General features: G+C 40.4%; 1 protein-coding gene across 1 annotated transcript in view; it reads left to right on the top strand.

Moving 5' to 3' along the window:
* LOC128356824 (probable phospholipid-transporting ATPase IIA) overlaps positions 1 to 9,703 on the top strand; it is a 36,951-nt gene extending 27,248 nt beyond the window's left edge. Inside the window, exons 22-28 of the mRNA XM_053316975.1 lie at positions 200 to 264; positions 1,988 to 2,143; positions 4,261 to 4,325; positions 4,605 to 4,713; positions 4,815 to 4,872; positions 6,543 to 6,746; positions 8,090 to 9,703. Coding sequence (XP_053172950.1) covers positions 200 to 264; positions 1,988 to 2,143; positions 4,261 to 4,325; positions 4,605 to 4,713; positions 4,815 to 4,872; positions 6,543 to 6,746; positions 8,090 to 8,226 — 794 coding nt within the window. The 3' untranslated portion in view covers positions 8,227 to 9,703. The remainder of the gene's footprint in view (positions 1 to 199; positions 265 to 1,987; positions 2,144 to 4,260; positions 4,326 to 4,604; positions 4,714 to 4,814; positions 4,873 to 6,542; positions 6,747 to 8,089) is intronic.
* The last annotated feature ends 11,463 nt before the right edge of the window (positions 9,704 to 21,166 follow it).

Genomic DNA, 21,166 nt, shown 5'->3' with positions numbered 1-21,166 from the left:
AACACAATAATAATGACACAATACTGTTATCTGGCAAATTCCAAACTGATATTTCAACTTCCCTTGGCTTAATCAGGCCAGATAAAGGGAGTGTATCACGAAATAAACACACACACATAGTACTCTCGCTAAAGTTCGTTTTGGTGAGTCACCGTCTGATGTGAATCTTGACACCTCCGTGGCTTTTGTTTTCTCTTAGGGGATGGAGGAAACGATGTCAGCATGATCCAGGAAGCCGACTGTGGCGTGGGAGTGGAGGGAAAAGTAAGACTCTCTCCATCTCATCCCCTCACATTGACGTGTCGTTCTCACAGATATTCGCTTTGTGTTTCCTGTCAAGATCTCTCACACGTTCAGAGTGATGTTAGAGAGGGACACGCACGCAGATGATTCCTTTTTCCCTCTATGTGGATCTATTGTGTGTGTGGAGTGTGTGTGTAGAGAGGAAACAAAGATGACAGGATGCTTTTCATGTTTTAAAAGTAAGAGTCTCTGATCAGCCCGCCTTGTTGTACTTCTCATGGTTCATTCTGTCAGATCTCTGTCATTCAGTTGGTTCAGACATGGACCTCATGCATGTGTCAGCAAAGATATCAGAACCTTTTTTTATCCTTTTTTGTTCATCTTGACAATTTAAAGTTGCTCAAGTTCAAAAAAAATAGTAAAAATGGCTGTAATCTAATTACTTTGGGGGATTATAAAACCATCAATCCATCCATATTCTGTAGAGATGATATTTTAGTCAAACTCTAGGTTAAAACCCATTTACAGTTGCATTCACAGCTAAAAGGAAAAATAGGAAATTCTAATTGGAAGTAGTAATCTTAGTAAAAATGGCTGTAATCTAATAAATTTGGGGGATTATAAAACCCTCCATCCATCGATATTCTCTATAGATGATATTTTAGAAGGGCTGCTGCTCTCAAGTCAAACTCTAGGTTAAAACTACAGTTGCATTCACAGGCAAAAAGGAAAAAATAGGAAATTCTAATTGGAAGTAGTAACCTGAATGTATTTGGATTGTGGGAGGAAACCGGAGGACCTGACGGAAAGCGGAGGAGAGAGTAGAGTTAAAACGTGCTTTTTTTTTCTGTGTGGAATTTGCATGTTTCCTGCAGCTTTTCAAATTCAACCATACAACAGAAAATGAAAGAGACAGCGATGAAAAACTGCAGAGACCTTTGCTCAAACATGAACGGACACAGGCCGAATTCACAGCGGGTTTGTTATTAGAGCAGAAACCATTAGCTGAAAATGGATCTGCAGCAATTTTTTTTTTATAATCCACTAATGGTTTTCAACATATTAGTCGGTTTCAGCTTCTCAAATGAGAATATTTGCTGTTTTTCATTTAGTTTCCTAGGATATTAAACTAAATGTATTTGGGTTGAAGCAATCTGAATAAGTCAAGTTAGGTTTGGGGAAACTGTGATGGGCATATTTACTATTTTATGACATTTTACAGAAGATTATATCTATATCTATTATATATATATTATACAATCAGGTATAAAATAGAAAAATATATTGCACACCCAGGGTTGCAGTGAGGTGCTGATGACTGGAAGTCGACATGAGAAAAGGAAAAAAGTGTCGCACAGTCTGGCTCCATGTGTACCTCTTTATTCAGATGATGACGTTTCGGCCCTTTGGCCTTCTCCAAGATCAACAATCAGTCATCAATTATGAAAATAATCCTTTAGTTGCCCCCCTACTGTTCATTATGGATTGATGGAATAATCCCAGTCTTTGTTTGATGTGTTAAAAATCAGTAGACCTCATTCTCGAAGGATTCCTCAGTGTCATGTTTGCAAGGGGAGTGTTTTTCCACCTTCGGTCTGATTTTTTTTGTGTTTCCAAATAACCCAAGCTACATATCTGTCATCTTCTGGTCACTTCATAATAAGCACACATAAACACGCTTTTCAGGTCAGCAAAGACTTCTTGGAGCATATCCTCAGTGGCCTCTGTGCTGTGTGTTTGACAGGAAGGAAAACAGGCCTCGCTGGCTGCCGACTTCTCGGTGACTCAGTTCAAACATTTGGGCCGTCTGCTCATGGTCCACGGTCGGAACAGCTACAAGAGGTCTGCAGCCCTCAGCCAGTTTGTCATCCACAGGAGCCTTTGCATCAGCACTATGCAGGTAGAGTACGACTGGAACACGGTGCCATTTGTTAAATAAGTTCATCAGCTGGATGGAAACTGTGCCTTTGAATTAAAGTGTTTCTGCTTTTTGGTTGCTTTGGCTCAGGTTTCACATCACCACAAAACTCTATACTCCTTATTTTGGCCTCAAATCTCACATAATACAATGAAAGGTTTATCAGTGCATCATTTTTTTTTGCTCATAGATTTGAATCGGTGTAACATTTTAAAATGAAATGGGCATAATAAAATAATGCCCATCAAACAGATAGATAGATAGATAGATAGATAGATAGATAGATAGATAGATAGATAGATAGATAGATAGATAGATAGATAGATAGATAGATAGATAGATAGACAGACAGACAGACAGACAGACAGACTATTGATCCCAAGCTGGGAAATTACAGATACAGTACAATAACTACAGTAATTAATATAAAAGGTCAGTTTTTGAATTGATGTAAACTAAGAGGGACTTTTTTAATGTTTAAGTTCATATATTGAACTTTTCTGCATCACTTTACACAGATAATGATAATAAAGTTAGAAGAGTCATAGCACATAGTAAAATTATAATTCAGATGGTACTTCAGTGCTTCAACTTTCTTCTTCTGTTTTTTATGGACACATAAAAAAACACAAAGTAAGTATATTTTAAATAGTTTTTTATGACTTGTAGTTTTAATAATCTAAAACACCATAAACCGTAATACTGCAATGTAGTAAAAACATACTTATGCAACAGATGCTCATTATGTTGCAACATTTTATACTTTTGAGCTTTTCCAAGTTTCTTTTTCTCACCACTGTCCAACATTTGACTGAATCGGGCGGGCGGTGATATTAGAAGCAGTTATTTTTTGCCGTCCTGCTCACCTGTGTGTGTGTGTGTGTGTGAAGTGATCAACACACATACAGGATCTATTGATTAAGTGATTGGTGAGCATTGTGTGCTATAATGAGGCGGTGGGATTCAAAACTGAGCATTCAAATTGGTGTTTTGAGTTGGTTTGGCAGTTTAAAGTTTTTCACATTAAAACGCTGACTCGAAACAATCAAATGTCTGTAATTTGAAAGTTTGGGAAAGTTTGGTTTTTGTTTATCCCACAACACCTAAAACCTAAACGTGAGGATGAAATGACCGCAGCGAGGCAGTTAGACATATTCAGGGGTGGTCTTGGAAGAGTGGGTGCACCATGAGTCAGAGGAAGTGCCCTTCTGAGCTTCTGCCACACCTCATTCCCCCTCCCTCCCTCCCCCCCCCCCTCATGCTCTATTGATTAAGTGATTGGTAAGCATTGAAATGTGTGCTAAAATGGGGGCGGTGGGATTAAAAACTGAGCATTTGAATTGGTGTTTTGAGTTGGTTTGTCAGTTAAAGCTGAGTCGAAACAATCGTAAAAACAACATCAAATGTCTGAAAAGCGAACGTGTAATTTGAAAGTTTGGGAAAGTTTGTTTTCTGTTTATCCCACTACACCTAAAACCTAAACGTGAGGACGAAATGACCGCGGCGAGGCAGTTAGACGTTTTCAGGGGTGGTCATGGAAGAGTGGGTGCACCATGACTCAGAGGAGGTGCCCTTCTGAGCTTCTGCCACACCTCATTCCCCAAACCCCCCTCTCCCCCTACACACCCCACCGCACCCGACATCTTCAATTCCCATGTCCCCATCCAACCTCAGCCCCCGCCGTGGAGGGAGAGCCCGTGATTCACTGCATCATGGACTTTGGGGTTTTTTCGGGAGGCCCTCCTCCACATGTCTCACATTAACGCCGACCACAGCCGCAGCTGCGACCTGTCTGGTTTCTTGGCTGCTCGGTTGGCAGGCTGACTAGTTGACAGCTCAATATTGGCATCATCCATATGCGCTGTGGCGGGGAGGAGGATTATTGCGGAATCCTGTTTTATGTGTTGGGATTCAGCTAATTGATCGGTCAAAGCGGGGTTACCTTTTGATTTGTGTGTTACAATGATATAATTTACATTTTTTTTCCCTTTGGTGTTATTTCTACCTTTTATCACTCAGATTTATTATAAGAAAATGCAAAATTACCATCCTGACTCTCTCTCTCTCTTCTTCTTTTTCTCCCTCTTCTCTCTTTTTAGACGGTTTTCTCCTCCGTTTTCTACTTCGCTTCAGTCCCACTCTACCAAGGATTCCTGGTTATTGGGTAAGATACAAACTCTGAATGGTGATGACGTATCGAGAGAGCATTTTGGCTGCCTTGTCTCCCTGGCATTTCCTCTTGTGTTTAAAAAACGCTGTTGAAATGCTAGAAGGGGAAAATGTGAAAGTACTGACTACTGGACTAATGCATTACACTGTTTGAGTCCAACAATGAAATGTGTGAAACTTTTTTGACCGTGTGCCATTTTCTCTGAAGCATCAACCCCCCCCCCCCCACCACCCCCTCCAACACTGAGATGACATATGAATTTGTTTGTTTCAGCTACTCCACCATCTACACCATGTTCCCTGTCTTCTCCCTGGTGCTGGATAAAGACGTTAAATCAGAGGTTGCCATGTTGTATCCAGAACTATACAAAGATCTACTGAAGGTAATTTAATGAATTGAATCACACACTGGAGCCAAAACATACAGAAATATAGATGAAAAAATGAATGAATAGTGAATATGATCCTTTTTTTCTTTCCACAGGGCCGACCGCTATCTTTCAAGACATTTCTAATATGGGTCTTGATAAGTATCTATCAAGGTAAAGAAGTGTTTTCAAACTGTTGGGCAAGGTTTGTGTTGATGTGTAAAAGCATCAGATCAAGCACTGTGCTGACAGTCAAATGTTTAATTTGGGCAGAGAGAGAGTGAGAAAGACAAATCACAGTGTGACAAAGATAAAAAGTATGTTGCTCTGCTTTTAACAGCCCACACACTTTCTTCTTAATTTCTACACAAGTTTATTTATGTCAAACCCACAGGCAACTTTCCGACACGGGCCATTTGCAGTGAAAAGGTGTTTGCGGGGGCATCCAAAAAGCTACGCCCCAAAAACCTTTTTATCTATTTCTGTCTAAACATGAATGTTCCACGTTAAGGCTGATCTTAAGCTACTGTTTATTTCCAAGTATCGGGGCCTAGTTTCCAAACCAGTTCTCTGTTTGTCGGTATCACTTTAACCAGTCTTTCCTACCCTACCTTCACTGTGGAGTACTTTTAGGTTGCAGGGTTGTAATAGTTCTACATGCATACACTAAACACTAAATATGAAGTTACATCTAACAGCGGTTAGCTTAGCATAGCATTAAGACTGGAAACCTCACAAATAAACACATTATCTCTTGTGTGTGTTATTAGGGGAGCGATGTTTCCTCAGTTTAATAATAAAATAGAGAGTTTCACCTGTCTGAAACACATTATGTGCATTAGGGACATTGGTGGAAAATCCTTTTAGGTTGCACGATTGAAATAGTTCTACATTTTGCTTATTAACTTTTTTGTAGAATAGAAGAGAGGACTGAATATGAAGTGACATCTAACAGCGGTTAGCTTAGCATAGCATTAAGACTAGAAACCTCACAAATTAACACATTATCTCTTGTGTGTGTTATTAGGGGAGTGTGTCTATGTTCCCTCAGTTTAATAATAAAATAAAGAATTTCACCTGTCTGAAACATATTATGTGCATTAAGGACATTGGTGGAAAGTCCTTGAGGGAACATATGGCCTAAATTTGATGGGAGGGAAATTTCTTAGAAATGAGGGAACATAAGGATGACCCCGTTACGGGAAGTTACATGTGAGATATTTCATTGTTATAATTAGTGAACTGTTAGACTTTCTGTTGGCAGATTGCGTTTCCCTTTTTGACCGAGGCAGGCTAGCTGTTCCCCTCAGTTTGTGCTAAGCTAAGCTAACCGGCTGCTGTCTGTTGATTCATGTTTAACAGACAATTATGTCAGTCAAGCTTCACATGAAATCCGAAAAGCTTTATCGTCCATCACAAAGCGATGGAAATTGGCTCACACAGCACACAGAATAAAACAAAAATATACACAACATTGAGAAAATAAAAAAATTAAATACTTAATATTTGTTTATACAAAGCGAATAAGCATTGAGCTATTTCTTTTTTAAACATCTACTTGTATGATGAGTTGAAGTGTCCGTTATTGGTGCTGGTTTTACAATGTCACAATGTGTGATGAGAAGTCAGAAAAATTCAGAAAAATTCAAAGAGGAAAATCTTTCTTTTCATGTAGGAAAAGGTAGAAAGGAAAAGAGCAAGGGAGGAAGGACAGAAGGAAGGGAGGAAAGAAGGAACAGTCAAAACAGACGGGGTCAATTTGACCCGGGAGGACGACAGGAAGGTTAAAGTTCATACTTGTGAAGTATTGATCTTCTTCTCTTTCTCTTTTCTCTGCCTCACAGGTAGCATCATCATGTACGGGGGGATGCTGCTCTTCGACTCAGAGTTCGTCCACATCGTCGCCATCTCCTTCACCTCGCTCATCCTCACCGAGCTGCTGATGGTGGCGCTGACCATCCAGACGTGGCACTGGCTCATGATCGTCGGTGAACTCCTGAGCTTGTCCTGTTACGTCGCCTCGCTCGTCTTCCTGCACGAGTTCATAGGTGAGATGACACAACCGGCAGAAACACACTCACTGCATTTCACTTACGGCCTGATTGACGTTATTGTACACGAGGTCGGCCTTGAAATAGTACGTCAGCGTTTAGCAGTAAGGGAGACCTGCCTCCGGTGTGCATTCATCACGCTGTGGTATGCTGAATATTAGGAAGGCTAAAGGTAAGTAAGCATTGACAACTTGTCCTGTTTGGACGCTGCTCAAAAATACCATAGTATCAAAGAGGAAAGGCTCACAGTGCTGCTAGCTTCCTGTGTTAATCAATGACTTCCAAGGTTCGTGTGTTTATCACAGAGAAGGTGTTTTTGGGAGAAAATACTACCCTAAAAATAGAGAGTCCGCCCCAGTGTTACAGACGCTGTGTGTAAGTCTGTAAGCATGAAACATAAACAACTTTCATAGAGTAGGAGAGCGTCTGTGTTTATTCTATTTCAGTGGGTTTGTTGCCAGGCTATTGTACAGTTATTTACTTGAGTCGGCTAAAAAATAAGCCAATTTTAGCCGTGCCACATTAAGACTTCATGACATACAAAATACTCTAACCGAGCGCTTTCCAAGCCTTTATTTTCAGTTTTTACGTGGGGTGTGGAGTTCCATTTTCAGCCTGAAATCTCAACCACTGAGGATCATGACCGGCGTGTGGTCAAGTTTACCCTTTTTGGACACTTTTCCTCCCTCTTGAAGTCCCACTGGAAGAGACTTTTAAAGGCTATTCTTCTGTCCTGTGTGCAGTTTTGTGCTTTTAACTGGACAGTTTTCAAAAGAATTTAAATGAAATTATTTTAGTTAATTTTTTCTTTCTCATGCATCTCATGAAATATTGTGGGCTCAGGCTGCATCTAATGATTCATTGATTGATTCATCTGTCAATTATTATCTTTATTAATCGTTTAGTCTATGAAAAAAATCCATTTATCATCATTTAGAGACTTAAGTGATGCCTTTAATTTGCTTCTTTTGTCCAACAAACAGTTCAGATATTCAGTTCATTGTTATATATGTCAAAGAAAAACAGCAAATTCTCACATTTGAGAACCTGAAACTTGAAAAATGGCCAAAACAATTATACAATAAAATAAAATATATAAAAAAATAACTAAATGATTAATCACCTTGTTGTGCTATACACAATAGAAACAAGCCTGTAGCAAAATTAGAATAACTAAAAGAACAAAATCAGCCGACTAAACTGTCTCCTGTCTAAATAAGATGACTTCCTGTTTGACCCGAGTTTACCTTTGACGAACCAACCTCTCAGTATTATAAATGATAAATAAATATCTGTATCCTGCAACCTCATTCTGATCTTGATCTCTCTCTCTGTGCCAGACGTATACTTCATCGCCACGCTATCGTTCCTGTGGAAGGTGACGGTCATCACGCTGGTGAGCTGTCTGCCTCTTTACATCCTCAAGTACCTGCGGAGACGCTTCTCCCCGCCCAGCTACTCCAAGCTGACCTCTTAAAGAGAGAGAGAGAGAGAGAGGAAGAGAGAGAGAGAGAGGAACCGCTGGCCTCGTTTACTGTGGGAAAACAGAAAGGTGTCCCTGTCTTCATCCAGCAGAGCCTGCGCTTTGACCAGAGAATCAAACACGGATTCATTCCCTTTAATTTATTCTGGAAAGTTCTACTTGGAAACGGGTCCGACGGACAGTTTTGTCAGGGACGGGTTGTTTACTGAGAGGCAGTTTTTTTGTTAACAAGCAGTGTTTTACTTGCTACATGTGTTTGATGCAAAGGCTGATTATTTCTCTATGTGGAGAACACCTGCAGTGAATAGTTTGACCAGCTTTGAATGGTTTTATTAAACGTATTGATTGTCCTGAATAGAAATGTAAATATGTAATTTAATAAGCTATATAACTAAATGGCCTGGGTGTTTCTAAATTAAGACACAAAAACAGTCAATTATGCAGGTTGAGTTTGTTTTATAATGTCAACAAATCCGAAAGTGGAAAATTTTAATGGATAATTGTAGATGTGTCATTTTGGGGGCTGGGAGCTCCACCTTAAATAGCAAAGCTCCACCTTAAATATCAAAGCTTGTTTTTATTGTCAGAAAGTGAAATGGTATTGACGTAGCATTCTCACTCTGGACTTGATTCACACTCTAAACTTTAAACAGTGATTACTAAATAGAGTTTGAGAATTACAAGGTTGAAATTAAAAAGAAAAAAAAGGGAAAAAAAAAAAAAAAAAAAAGGTTTACCGACTGACCAGACTTTGCATAAAACACACGTCTGCAAGTTAGTGTATTTGTTTATGCGTCACCCTGATGCTACGGTAGCCCGACACGGCAGAGGTGGTGTGGTTGTTTATTTTAGCATGACCTGTGGTGTCTGATGTTAAATCTGTCTTTGTCTCTTTGTATGGACCCTGAATGCTAAAGTTGTTAGTGTTTGTGGAGCGCGGTCAAAACAGCCACAGAGGAGTGTCCGCCGGGGCTCCGACAGGCCCAGTCCACAGGGGAATGTGCAGCCTCTTCATGTGGCCCGCTTGGCAAGCCAGCACCGGCCACGCTTAAGCATTGCATGATGACTCACTGTAACAGTGACCTAAAGCCATAACTGAAAATATCCAAGTGACCGGCGTCCAGCTGCCCCCCCCCCCCCTCTTCTTCTTCTTCTTCTTCCCTCTTTCATGTCGTCTAATCCAGGGCCCCCACATTTCTCACTGCTACTAACCTCCGCAGTTCAGTTCAGCTGTGAATGAAGAACGGGATCAAATCAGTCAAATCCAAATGTGAATATTGTCGATAAGTATTACTACTGCACACCGAGACAGAAAAAAGAGCTCTGGTACTACTACTGTTTATTCACTCCTCACATTTCATTTCACTAGTGGTGTAATAATGGAGATACTGTAAAATCAGGGGTGTCAAACATGCGGCCCGTGGGCCAGAACCGGCCCGCCGAGGGGTCCACTTCGGCCCACTTTCCTCCCTGTCTTTTTTTCCTTCCATCTTTTCCTTCCTTCCACCCATCCTTCTATCTTTCCTTTCTCCCTTTCATCTTACCTCTCTCTTTCTTCTTTTCCAACCTTTCCTTTCTTTTCTTTCTTCTTTCCTCACTTTTATTCTTTTCTTCCTTACACCTGTCCAGTTCTTCCTTCTCCTTAACTTTCCTTCTCACCTTCCTTCCTTTCTGCCTTCCTTCTTTTCCTTCCTTCCTTCCTTCCTTCCTTTTGTCCTTCCTCCCCTCCTTCCCTCCATCTTTCTAATGATCCGGCCCACATGAGATCAAATTGGGCTGTTTGTGGCCCTTGAATGAAAACTAGTTTGACACCCCTGCTGTAAATAATCAGCTACTAACAGAATAACATGTCCACATTTTCACTGATTCAATATGATTTGAGTTGAAAAAGAAAAAGAAGGCTTCTCATGTGACTCAATGACCAGGGTGCCATAGATGATGATGATCTCTCTATAATTATGTTCTGAATTTGAACCCCCCCCACCCAACTTAATGTAACAAGCCGTTTGCACAGATTTTCGTTTTTGTACGATTTGATGATGATTATATTTTTATGTTGTAACAGAAGTTGCAAAAGCATCAATGACGCTAAAATGATTTGGTTGATTGTAAATAACTTGATGTTTGTTTTTTTCCTTTTTTTATTTATTAACCTTTTTTTTATTTAATGGTATTGATTGCACTCAAATGAGCTGAACAAAAAGGGAGAGTTGTGTTGATGTCAATGTTGTGATGATGATGATGAAGATGATGATGATGATTATGATGAATAAAAATCATGTTTTTTTCTGCCATTTTTTTGTTGTGACATTCTGAGGAACACATTTAAGAAGCTGGAACCTGGATTTTTGGTTTTCATGATTCATTTTTTGACAATCAACTAATCGAAAAGGTAAAACCCTGAAACCCTAAAACAGTCTGTGGTACTCAGGACTCGACCTCGACCCCTATTCTGTTCCTGCTAAAGACACAATTCTTTAAAAGCAATCTACTAAACATCCTCACTTAGTTTTTAAAGCTCAGTCATTTCCTCAAACATCTGGACATCGTAGCTTTTAGCAAATGTTACTTAAACTGGAGGAAATAGTGTTTGTTTGAGGGACTATTTTCAGCTGTGGATGAATACACATTTGGTGCTCTTGGTGAGTTTTTACAGTAACAGCCCACCCCCCAACCCCCACCCACCCCCCCCTCACATGTTGTTGCATTGATTACGACTGCTCATCATAATGAAGGAACATGTCACTCAATATATAAGCTCTATGACACACAGTACTTCTCTATGGGATCAATTCATGGTTGTTTCTGATCATTTCAATTCAATGCCTTTATTGTCATTGCACAGCAGTAATAATCTCCATGGCAACAGCAATGGACAATAACATAAAGCAGCAAACGATGTGACACATAAAATAAACTAAGGTAGAGTCTTTCACAAGATTTTTATCGACAAGAAAAAAATGAATATGACCAGACTTAAAAATGAACCGTGAGGGAAGTATTGAAGGACTTTGACGTCACTTTGAGTTTCCATGAATACAAATTGTGAAATATACATCCATAAAATGTTATTTTGGAAACCTAATATGGCTTAATGAGCATTTCATTGATTAAAATACTGGAACCTGGAGCACCTTGGATGGATTGTTAACCTTTGTGTCCTCCCGGGTCAAGTTGACCCTGTCTGTTTTGACTGTTCCTTCCTTCCTTCTTTCCTTCCTTCCTTCCTTCCTTCCTTCTGTCCTTCCTTCTGTCCTTCCTTCCTCCCTCTCCCCTTCTTTCCTTCTCTCTTTCTTTCCACCCCCCTACCTTCCTCCCTTCCTCCCTTCCTCTTTTCCTTTCTCACTACCTTTCTTGCTTCCTTCTTTCCTCCGTCCGTCCTTCCGTCCTTCTTTCCTCCCTCTCTCCTTTCCTTCCTTCCTTCCTCCCTTCCATCCTTCCTTCCTCCTTTCCTTCCTTCCTCCCTCCCTTCCTTCCTTGACTCGAGGACAACAGGAGGATTAAGGTGCATGCCACATGAAGGCAGCACCCCTGGTTTGATTCTGGGACGTTTGCTGCAGGTCATTCCCCGCTCACTCTCCCTGTCTCCTGTCGGCCTCTATGCCACTGCAACCAATCTATTACATCAAACTACAGAATGACATTAAAAAGTGCTTCATAGCAGTCAGGTCAGGTCATATCTATGGTATACAGCAGGGGTGTCAAACATAAGGCCCGTGGGCCAGAACCGGCCTGCCGAGGAGTCCAATCCGGCCCACTTTTCTTCCTGTGTTCTTTTCCTTCCATCTTTCCTTCCTCCCTTTCTTCCTTCCTTCCCTCTTTTCTTCCCTCCTTCCTTCCTCTTTTTTTTACTTCCTTCATTCTGTCCTTCCTTCTATCTGTCCTTCATCCTTTTCTTCCTTCTATCTCTCCTTCCTTCTGTCCCTCCATGTGTCCTTCCTTCTATCTGTCCTTCATCCCTTTCTTCCTTCTATCTCTCCTTCCTTCTGTCCTTCCATGTGTCCTTCCTTCCTTCATTCTGTCCGTCCTTTCTTCCTTCCTTCCATCCTCCCTTCCTTCCTTCCTTCATTCTGTCTGTCCTTACTTCCTTCCATCCTCCCTTCCTTCCTTTCTTCCATTTTTCCTTTCTGACTTCTTTTCATTCCTTCCCTCCATCTTTTTAATGATCCGGCCCACATGAGATCAAATTGGGCTGTATGTGGCCCTTGAATGAAAATGAGCTTGACTCCCCTGGTATACAGTCACTGACTTATCGTGGAATCTAAAAGTTGTCCCTTGGTATTTTGATGTGGGCGTTTTTTGTGTTTTTTAACTTAAATTGTGTTTTTTCTGATTTCAGGATACTATTATTTGGTTTTATGTTAGTTTTTATCTGTGTATTTGTCTTTTTTAGTATCTTGGAGCTCTGTTGGAAGTAAGTTTTTTCACTTGAACATCACTTTATCCCTTTGGAATTTATTTAGTATCTGTTATCCACAAATAAATCATCTCATGCACCGTTGAAATGATGCTATAAGAAGACTATTTTTTTTAAAGTAACCATCTTTTATAAATGAAACAAACAGTACTTTTCTTTTTCCCAGGGTATTCCTCCCCTTCATGGAAAATGGAGATTGGAGCGAGACGATCACCCACAGTTTGTATGCAAAAACAATCATGGTTATTATGGTTGTGTTCCACTTCACTTTGTGATGAGGTGCGAGTTAAAGAGGACTTAGAGGCAGAGTGAGGAGGAGGCTGGACATTTGGAAGTCTCACCAGTGGAGGGAGTCCCTGATGCCTGGACACAGCTGCTGTTTTCACTCTCCGTCGCTCCACCGCTCACATCCTACGTGTCTCCGTTTGTCCACTGTCTCAAAAATGTTGACTTTATCCTTCGTGTCGTCCTCCCGAGTCAAATTGACCCCGTCTGTTTTGACTGTTCTTTCTTTCCTCACTTCCTCCCTTCCTCTTTTCCTTTCTCCTACCTTCCTTCCTTCTTTTCTCCCTCCCTCCTACCGTCCTTCCTTCCTTCATTCATCCGTCCTTACTTTCCTTCCTCTTTTTCCTTCTTTCCTTTCCTTCCTTCTTCCTCCTTTCCTTCCTTCTTCCTCCCTTCCATCCTTCCTCCCTCTTTTCCTTCCTTCTTCTTTCCTTCTGTCCTTCCTTCTTCCGTCCTTTCCTTCCTTCTTCCTCCCTTTCATCCTTCCTTCTTCCTCCCTTTCATCCTTCCTTCTTCCCTCCTTTCCTTCCTTCTTCCTCCCTTCCATCCTTCCTCCCTCCCTTCCTTCCTCCCTTCCCTCCTTTCCTTCTTCCCTCCTTTCCTTCCTCCCTCTTTCCCTCCCTCCTTTCCTTCCTTCTTCCTCCCTTCCTCCCTCCCTCCCTCCTTTCCTTCCTTCTTCCTCCCTTCAATCCTTCCTTCTTCCCTCTTTTCCTTCCTTCTTCCTCTCTTCTTTCCTTGACTCGAGGACAACAGGAGGGTTAAACATAATCATGAGTGAAAATGAAAAAATAAAATAAAATAAAATGAATACACTCTTTCTTTAAATCAATTCATAAAAGTGTCTTCGCTCGGTTTGAGTTGTTTAAAGGGAATTTTCTTAATTATCCATGTAGGCTACAAGTCATAAAAGTGTTACAGCTTACATGGCAGGGATGGTTTTAGTTGGATTAAACTCTCAGTCATAAAAATCTTTTCCTTTTTTTTTTTTTTTTAAACATGCAGTCAAGCACCCCAGTACTGCATGTTCAAATTAAAACTACAGCGTATGTCCAACTTTTTTTTTTTCTTCTTGTCTTGTTCCACTGGCCAAATGCGTAAGTTATACCATTAAAAGAAACCATTTAACTTAATCAGTCCCATGTAGAAGTGAAATCCCACTCCAGAATCAACAGAGCTGCCTGCTAACCTTAACGTCCGTGGTCTTTCCTGTTCTCTTGAAGTCAGTTAAAGAGGAGCCCCCCCACCCCCCCTCCTCCTCTCTCTCTCTGCTGGTCCTCTGCCAAATCCACAAATCCAATCAGAGTCAAAGTAAATTGTAAAATGAAACTTTACATCTCACTGGGGTTTGGATTTTTTTTTCAAACTTTAAAAAAAAAAAAAAGAGGGTAACTCACAGCTGTTATATAACATATCCAAGCTAATTATCAAAAAGGTCGGTGCATTTAATCTCTGGCACTTCTAGACAAAAGTTAAATTTCCAGATTGGAAACATCTTACACGCTGCTCCCAGTGGAACGGTGCACGAGAAAGACAGACAGAGAGAGAGAGAGAGAGAGAGAGAGAGAGAGAGAGAGAGAGAGAGAGAGAGAGAGAGAGAGAGAGAGAGAGAGAGAGAGAGAGAGAGAGAGAGAGAGAGAGAGACCATGAATATGCTACAGAATATAGGCGACCACAACCTGTCACATGATCCTGACTGGAGTGCTTCATACAAATGAAAGCATGGAACCATGTGGGATACATATCCAACCTTCGAGCCAAAGGTGACCACATCAAGAGTTGGAGTTGGGGGTCTTTGGACTTTTGCCACTTTCCTAGAAAGATCCCTGAACTCCTGCTGCACAGTTTTTTGGTAACTTGAGGTCAGCTGTGCTTCTGTGTCACATCTGATCGGTTAAGCTCCTTTAACGAACTCACCAGCAATAACCCTCATTTGCATAACGCTCCTATAACATTTATATGCCGCATTAAGCTTGTCTGCTTAGATTCAACGCGCTGTTTGGAAATAACAGAGACAAGTTGATGGATGAATTGGACCGACACCAAATAACGAACAAGCTAGCGCAGATGAATTGTTTACTACACACTGTTATTGCTCCGTGTAAACACTGGATTTTGGCAATGACAGGCCTCCGCACAGAAACACTGCAAGGCATGAACACACACACACACACACACACACACACACACCCTCCTCTGGCTCTATTTATAGCCGTGTGGGCCTGGAATGCTTTGATTTGTCTTAGCACCCACGACTGTTGGAGAAGAGCCGCAGATGTGTTTCCCTGCCTCTACCTGAGCTCTCTAATGACACCGGTTAATGCCTCGCCTCGCTAAACAACCAAACGAAACCTCCCAAATCTCTCTTTCAAACCGACTGGATTAAACACATTCTTTGCCCCCGCAGCTTTGAGTCAAAGAGGGACCGGTGCTACGCGTGATTAATTGTGATTGTTTGAGCTGAAAAGGGCTCGTCGTTGGTTTGTTGTTGTTGTTGTGTGAATGAAGTAGTAATGGGAGGGGTTGGAGTGTGTTTTTGCTGAATATGGTTGCTTCGGATTGTTTTGACTACCAAATATTGACTCCTTTGCCTCCATATTGTGCTGAAATTAGACACACAGAGAGATGTTAAAGTTATGAAATACTGTAGGAATGGAATTGGAAACCTGGATAAAACCTGGATAAGTAAGAAAATACAAGAAAATACACCACGTTGACAAGAAGTGGGGGAGAGGAGAGCTCTGATATTGTGTCATGGGGTTTCATAATGCTGCGCTCAAAAGGGAAAAATCCATGAGCGAGTCTGCCACTTTTCCACTGGACTAAAAAAGACACTCGAATTCTTTTTTTTTTTACAAACATTCGAGTATCGATCAGAATCCTTGTTACATAACGAGGTGGTTTTACATTCTGCATAGATGTACAGTATGTAGTTTCCATGTTGATGATGAGACGTATTAGTTCATACAACTCGGAAAAAGAAGGAAATGTTTTCCATGGATCTCAAGTTGTGGCAGGAAGGAAATAAGATTCCTTATTGCACAATGACATGCCAGCGCTGCCCGAAAACTGAAAACCCTGCCTGTAGTGGTCTCGGCAGGCAGTTACAGTATATCGCTGCTTGTGTAACATCTATTACGAAAAAATTTTTAAAACTCCTTTAACCCTTAAACTGGCAACGTTCACCAGGAGATACAGACTCTTTAACAGCTTGTTGGCATGGTTACTGTGGTTATTGTGCCTTAAATTGGTCTGTACTTTGATAGAAATGCTAAAAAATCAGTTTAGAAACTAGTATGTGTGAAGTATGACTGACCAGAGAAAGCATTCAATAGTTTTTACCATTATGACCATTTTATACCTTCATAGGCTTCATAGTGGGCAACGTATCCTGATGGAGATACAACTCATAAAATCCTAAATATATTAAAAAGATATGTGGAAATGTTTTATTTTAGGTTCAAATGAGACATCAAATTATGTTGTTTTTTTCACTCCTGCCTGTTTAAGAGTTAAAAGAGCCTTTAGAAAAAAATCTCCTCGCTCATAATACTTATATTAAAGTCTCCCTCTGCTCAGAAATGGGTTTCGCTTATTGTTACTTTACACCAGGAAGCTGTTTTCCTCATCCATCTGCTGAAAAGGGAACATTAGATGAAGGGTAGTACAGAGTTATTAGCTTTATTAAGGGGTCAGACAACAATATAACTAAATTTACATAGCACTCCCTTTAAACACAGTAGCTTCAGAGAGCATTCATCAAGCTGCTGCGTCCATGTGTGCCGCCATGTCAGATTTAAAGCCCCTCCACCGCTCTGAAATGTCTTTTCTTTGTGGTGACTTCCGTTGGATGTTTTAGCATCACCGTGCAGATGATGTATGTGCAGAATTTGACACTCGAAGGCTGTTTTCACATCGATCTGCTGAAGAGAGGAAGTTTGTCTGTGCTCATTTTAAATCTCAGTTTACCTACGAGTCTGATTTGTGACATCACAGCTGGTTTGGAGCCAATCGTGCCCGTGGTCCAGTATGTAACTTAGACAAGTGTGATGTGTTGTGGAAAATATATCTGACACAAGTTATCATTCAAAGCTAATTTCACCCATTTTTACGTTTGAGAGCTTTAAAGACGCCCTATACATATTTATTTTAGCCAGACTTTTCATAATGTGATCCACAGTATACAACTATGGTCTTATTCTTCTTTCCTTCTTTCCTTTCCTCCCTTCCTTCCACCCTCCTTCCTTCCTTCCTCCCTCCTTTCCTTCCTTCTTCCTTCCTCCCTCCTTTCCTTCCTTCTTTCCTTTCCTTTCCTTTCCTTTCCTTTCCTCCCTCCCTCCCTTCCTTCCTTCCATGACTCGAGGATCCAAAATCAGCAATCAAACTCAAAATGCTTTAAATTGCTCACCTGGATCATAAAGTAGTGATTGTAAATGTCTTCTCTTTCCATAAGACTAATCAAACAGACATTTATAAATGACTGATGGAGGAATTTATGAATGTGAATAGGAATCGAGACTAATTATGAGTCAGTAAGTAAAGGGTTAAGACATCTATGCACCAGATGATTTCATGACGACCCCCAGCTAAACCAGTAGTGGTCCTATTTGCAAATTACTAAAGTATGATGTAAAGACGCCCTATACACATTTATTTTAACCAGACTTTTCCTAATGTGATCCACAGTTGACAAAAATGGAAATAAAATGCATCTTTTTGTGTGTTTGTGTGTGTGTGTGTTTGTTAAAAAATTAATAAATCCTCTTCATATTCTTTAAATTGGTCACCTGGATCATAAAGTAGTGATTGTAAATGTCTTCTCTTAGCATTTATGGATGACTGATGGGGGAATTTATGAATGTGAATTGGCATAGAGGCTAATTATGAGTCAGTAAGTAAAGGGTTAAGACATGTATGTACCAGATGATATCATGACGACCCCCAGCTAAACCAGTAATGGTCCTATTTGCAAATTACCAAAGCTGAAACTGACCTGTAAGCAGTTTAGAGAATGAATAAATGGATAAATGGATAAATGGATGGATGGTTTAATCCAAGTATCATCAGAAGGTAAACACTTTAATTAGAGTTGATGCAAAGGAGAAAAGTACAATGTACCTGGCACATATAAGAGAGTAAAATCAAGAGACCCAAAATGCCTCCTTTTTTTTTTTTTTTTTTTTTACCCCCTGAATTACTTTGGAAAGATTTCCATTAGACACGATATATATTTGTGCCATTTCCATATCAAAGTTCCACTGCTTGGATTTAAAAGCTCAATCACGCATGTTACACTTGGAAAACTCGAAACAGGGCAATGCTCTAACCCAGACAACTCTACCTCAATGAGCTGTTTTACAGTGATGGAAAATACTGCATGACCTAGGAAAAAGCGTGCTCTATGAAGGAGAAGAAGAAGAAGAAGAAGAAGGAGAAGAAGAAGAAGGAGAAGAAGGAGGGAGGGGGGGGGGGAAACGGAAGTGCAAACTCGGCCGTCTGGACCCAGGCAGTTTTCCTTTCTTAAACGTGTGCCATATTCATTTACTCATTCATAATTTGGGTTGCGTAAGAGTTCCGTAACAGGGGAGGAATTTAGGACATCTGGTAGACAAGGATGCTTGGATGGTTACCCCCAAAACGGAGGCTCCAGGCTCTGCGGTTTTTTTACAGACTCATTGCAGTCACCTTGTTCACCCAACAGTCTAAGTCAGACTCCCTCACTCAGACTAATCCACGTCTCAATCCAAAACAGATCCTCTGATTACCCCCCTCTCTCTCCCCTCTCTCCCCTCCCCTCTCTCTCTCACATGTACACACATTTTCCTATGAGTGGCCTTGGACCTGACGTGACTGATGTAAGCACTGGGTCAGTCACTGAGGCTTAAGCCAATGAAATAGTGTATTGTGAGGATGTTTAGCTAAAAGGGTGAGGAAAGACAAAACAACTGCATGTGTGAAGGGTATCATATAGCCCATTTTATAGAAAAGACAGTTAAAGGACTAGTTCAACATTTCCTTTCTTGCCAGGAGTTAGATGAGAGGGCCAATATCACATTTTAAAGAGTTGGGTCATCTAACTCTCAGTATAAATTAAATGTATTTGTATCAAAGTTGTATTAAAATGTCCTTTAAACATGATTCATATGTGGAAAGTTGGATTTGAGTTCAAAAGAAGGACTTTTTAGTAATCCATTGTGCATTGTCTTATTTCCTTTTTTTCCAAAATCCATATTTCTGACCTGCTGTATAAATAAATAAGCACAAGCAAGCCACTGAATCTGTAATGTATAGTTGATCTTGGCTCTTCTGAATGAGCTTCCTCTCCTTTGGGGCAACGTGTGAATTAATTAATGATGCTTCTCTTGAAACACTTTCAATCAGCTGTTTGTATTCGGGATCAACTTTATCTTTGTTTTTCTTTGACTACCTGATAAAACCTCAGTTTATTACCTATGATTGTAAAAAAAAAAAAGAAGCAGTGGCAGTTTACCAAAAGTGGTGACCTATAAAACCTATAAAACTGTGTTTACTGACTCAGATGAAGCACATAAAGGTCAGCTGCTGCCAGTTAAGGTTCAACATCTTCTTTAAGCTCTTATATATATACTGTACCATGTCTGTCTAGTTGATGATTCCCAAAGTCTTCATCTATGATCTATATAGAAACTAAAAGATAACTTTAACAGACACTTTTCCTGATTTTAAAAGAAGTATAAAGTTAATTCTGATATATTTCAGAAGTTAGATACAGACATTTACACACATTACAGAAACCCCAACTACATACAAAAGATGTTCACATGCTCTGTATCTGTGATTGGTGCTGATGATACTTTTTACACAGCATTACCATCCAGACATCAAGTCTATGTTGGATAGGCACTACTGTGTAACTATTATAGTGTCATTCTGAAGGGCATGGACTAACTATGTGTTTTGTTTAATTTGGGGAACTTAGGTAACTATGTAAGATTCTTCACTTCTTTAAATATACATACAGTGTGTTCATACAGCGCCCATATAATATATAAAACATGAAACCTTTCTGTGTGTTCATTACAAAAAAGCTTATTTTCATGTTTTGTCTCCTTCCTCAAATGGGCCACAGTTTACCTCTTGGGGTTTTACTCATTTTAATTCAAAAGTAAAAATATGTGTTGGAAAAAATGTAAAAATGTTATATGGTGAGTAAATGTGTGGTGTCAACAAAACCCAGGGTTAAAGTGAAACCTGACTCAGACATGTACATGTATATGTTGTGGATTGTTTGCCAACACTAGAGTAAGGTCACTGAGGGATTCCCTCCAAAACACAAGCAGCTGATGAAGTGTCTAGTGGAAATGAGAAAGTGAGTCTGTACTTTTGGTGTCTGAAAGGAAACTACGAAAGGTTTACCTCAGATGAATCCAAAATATCACTATTCTTTTCCCCTTGGATGCTACTTTATATAACATGTAATGGAGAATTTCTCCACGTGACTGCCGGGGTCAGACTATGTAGTAGTCTTGTTCAGCCTTTTTTTCCAGTCAAGAATTAGAAGATGCTGCAGATTTCCATTAGATAATGGAAATGGATAGTAGCTTCTTCCCTCAATGGGGACAATGGAATTCTCTATATTCCATGTTCAAAAAACGTGATCCAGCAAATGGTCCTTTAAATCTAGTCCAAACAAACAGACATTTAGACCCGTCTGGTCTATAATCATTTAAACATTTAGATAGTTCAGACAGCTAGACTGAACAGTCTAGTTCACAGTCTTAAGTAAATTTCATGTAATGTATCCTGTAATCAAACTTAGAACCTATTTTTCATTTTTTTTTCTCCCTCTCTCTCTCCTACAGTGTCCTACAGTAATTTCTTCATCCCTACAATGAAGTTCTTGTGTGCTACTGTCTGAGAGAAGCCGCAGAAATGCCTTGGCGCAGGAGCCGGAGACGTCATGGATTCCTGAGTGTGGGGCTTTGCAGGAAAGCCCTGAGTCTCCGACATGGACCGGCTCCAGGTTTCCATGGCAAAGGCGCACAAACAGGAGGAAACACTGAGGGAATCCCGTTATTTTACAGCATTGGACCATTATAAACACCCAGAGCGGGGAAGGAAGCCGCTCTTGATACTCAAGTAATCCTTATAGAGCTCTAGGAAGGGGGACTTCATACCAGAACCATTGCTGAAGCTGATGCGGCTGCATGTTTTTGAACAGAAAGGGAGTTTGCGCGCAGCTGCTGTGTCGCAGCT

The sequence above is a fragment of the Scomber japonicus genome, chromosome 4 (assembly GCF_027409825.1).
Source record: "Scomber japonicus isolate fScoJap1 chromosome 4, fScoJap1.pri, whole genome shotgun sequence".
In the NCBI taxonomy this organism is placed as follows: Eukaryota; Metazoa; Chordata; class Actinopteri; order Scombriformes; family Scombridae; genus Scomber; species Scomber japonicus.
This window is presented reverse-complemented; position numbering and strand designations above follow the sequence as displayed.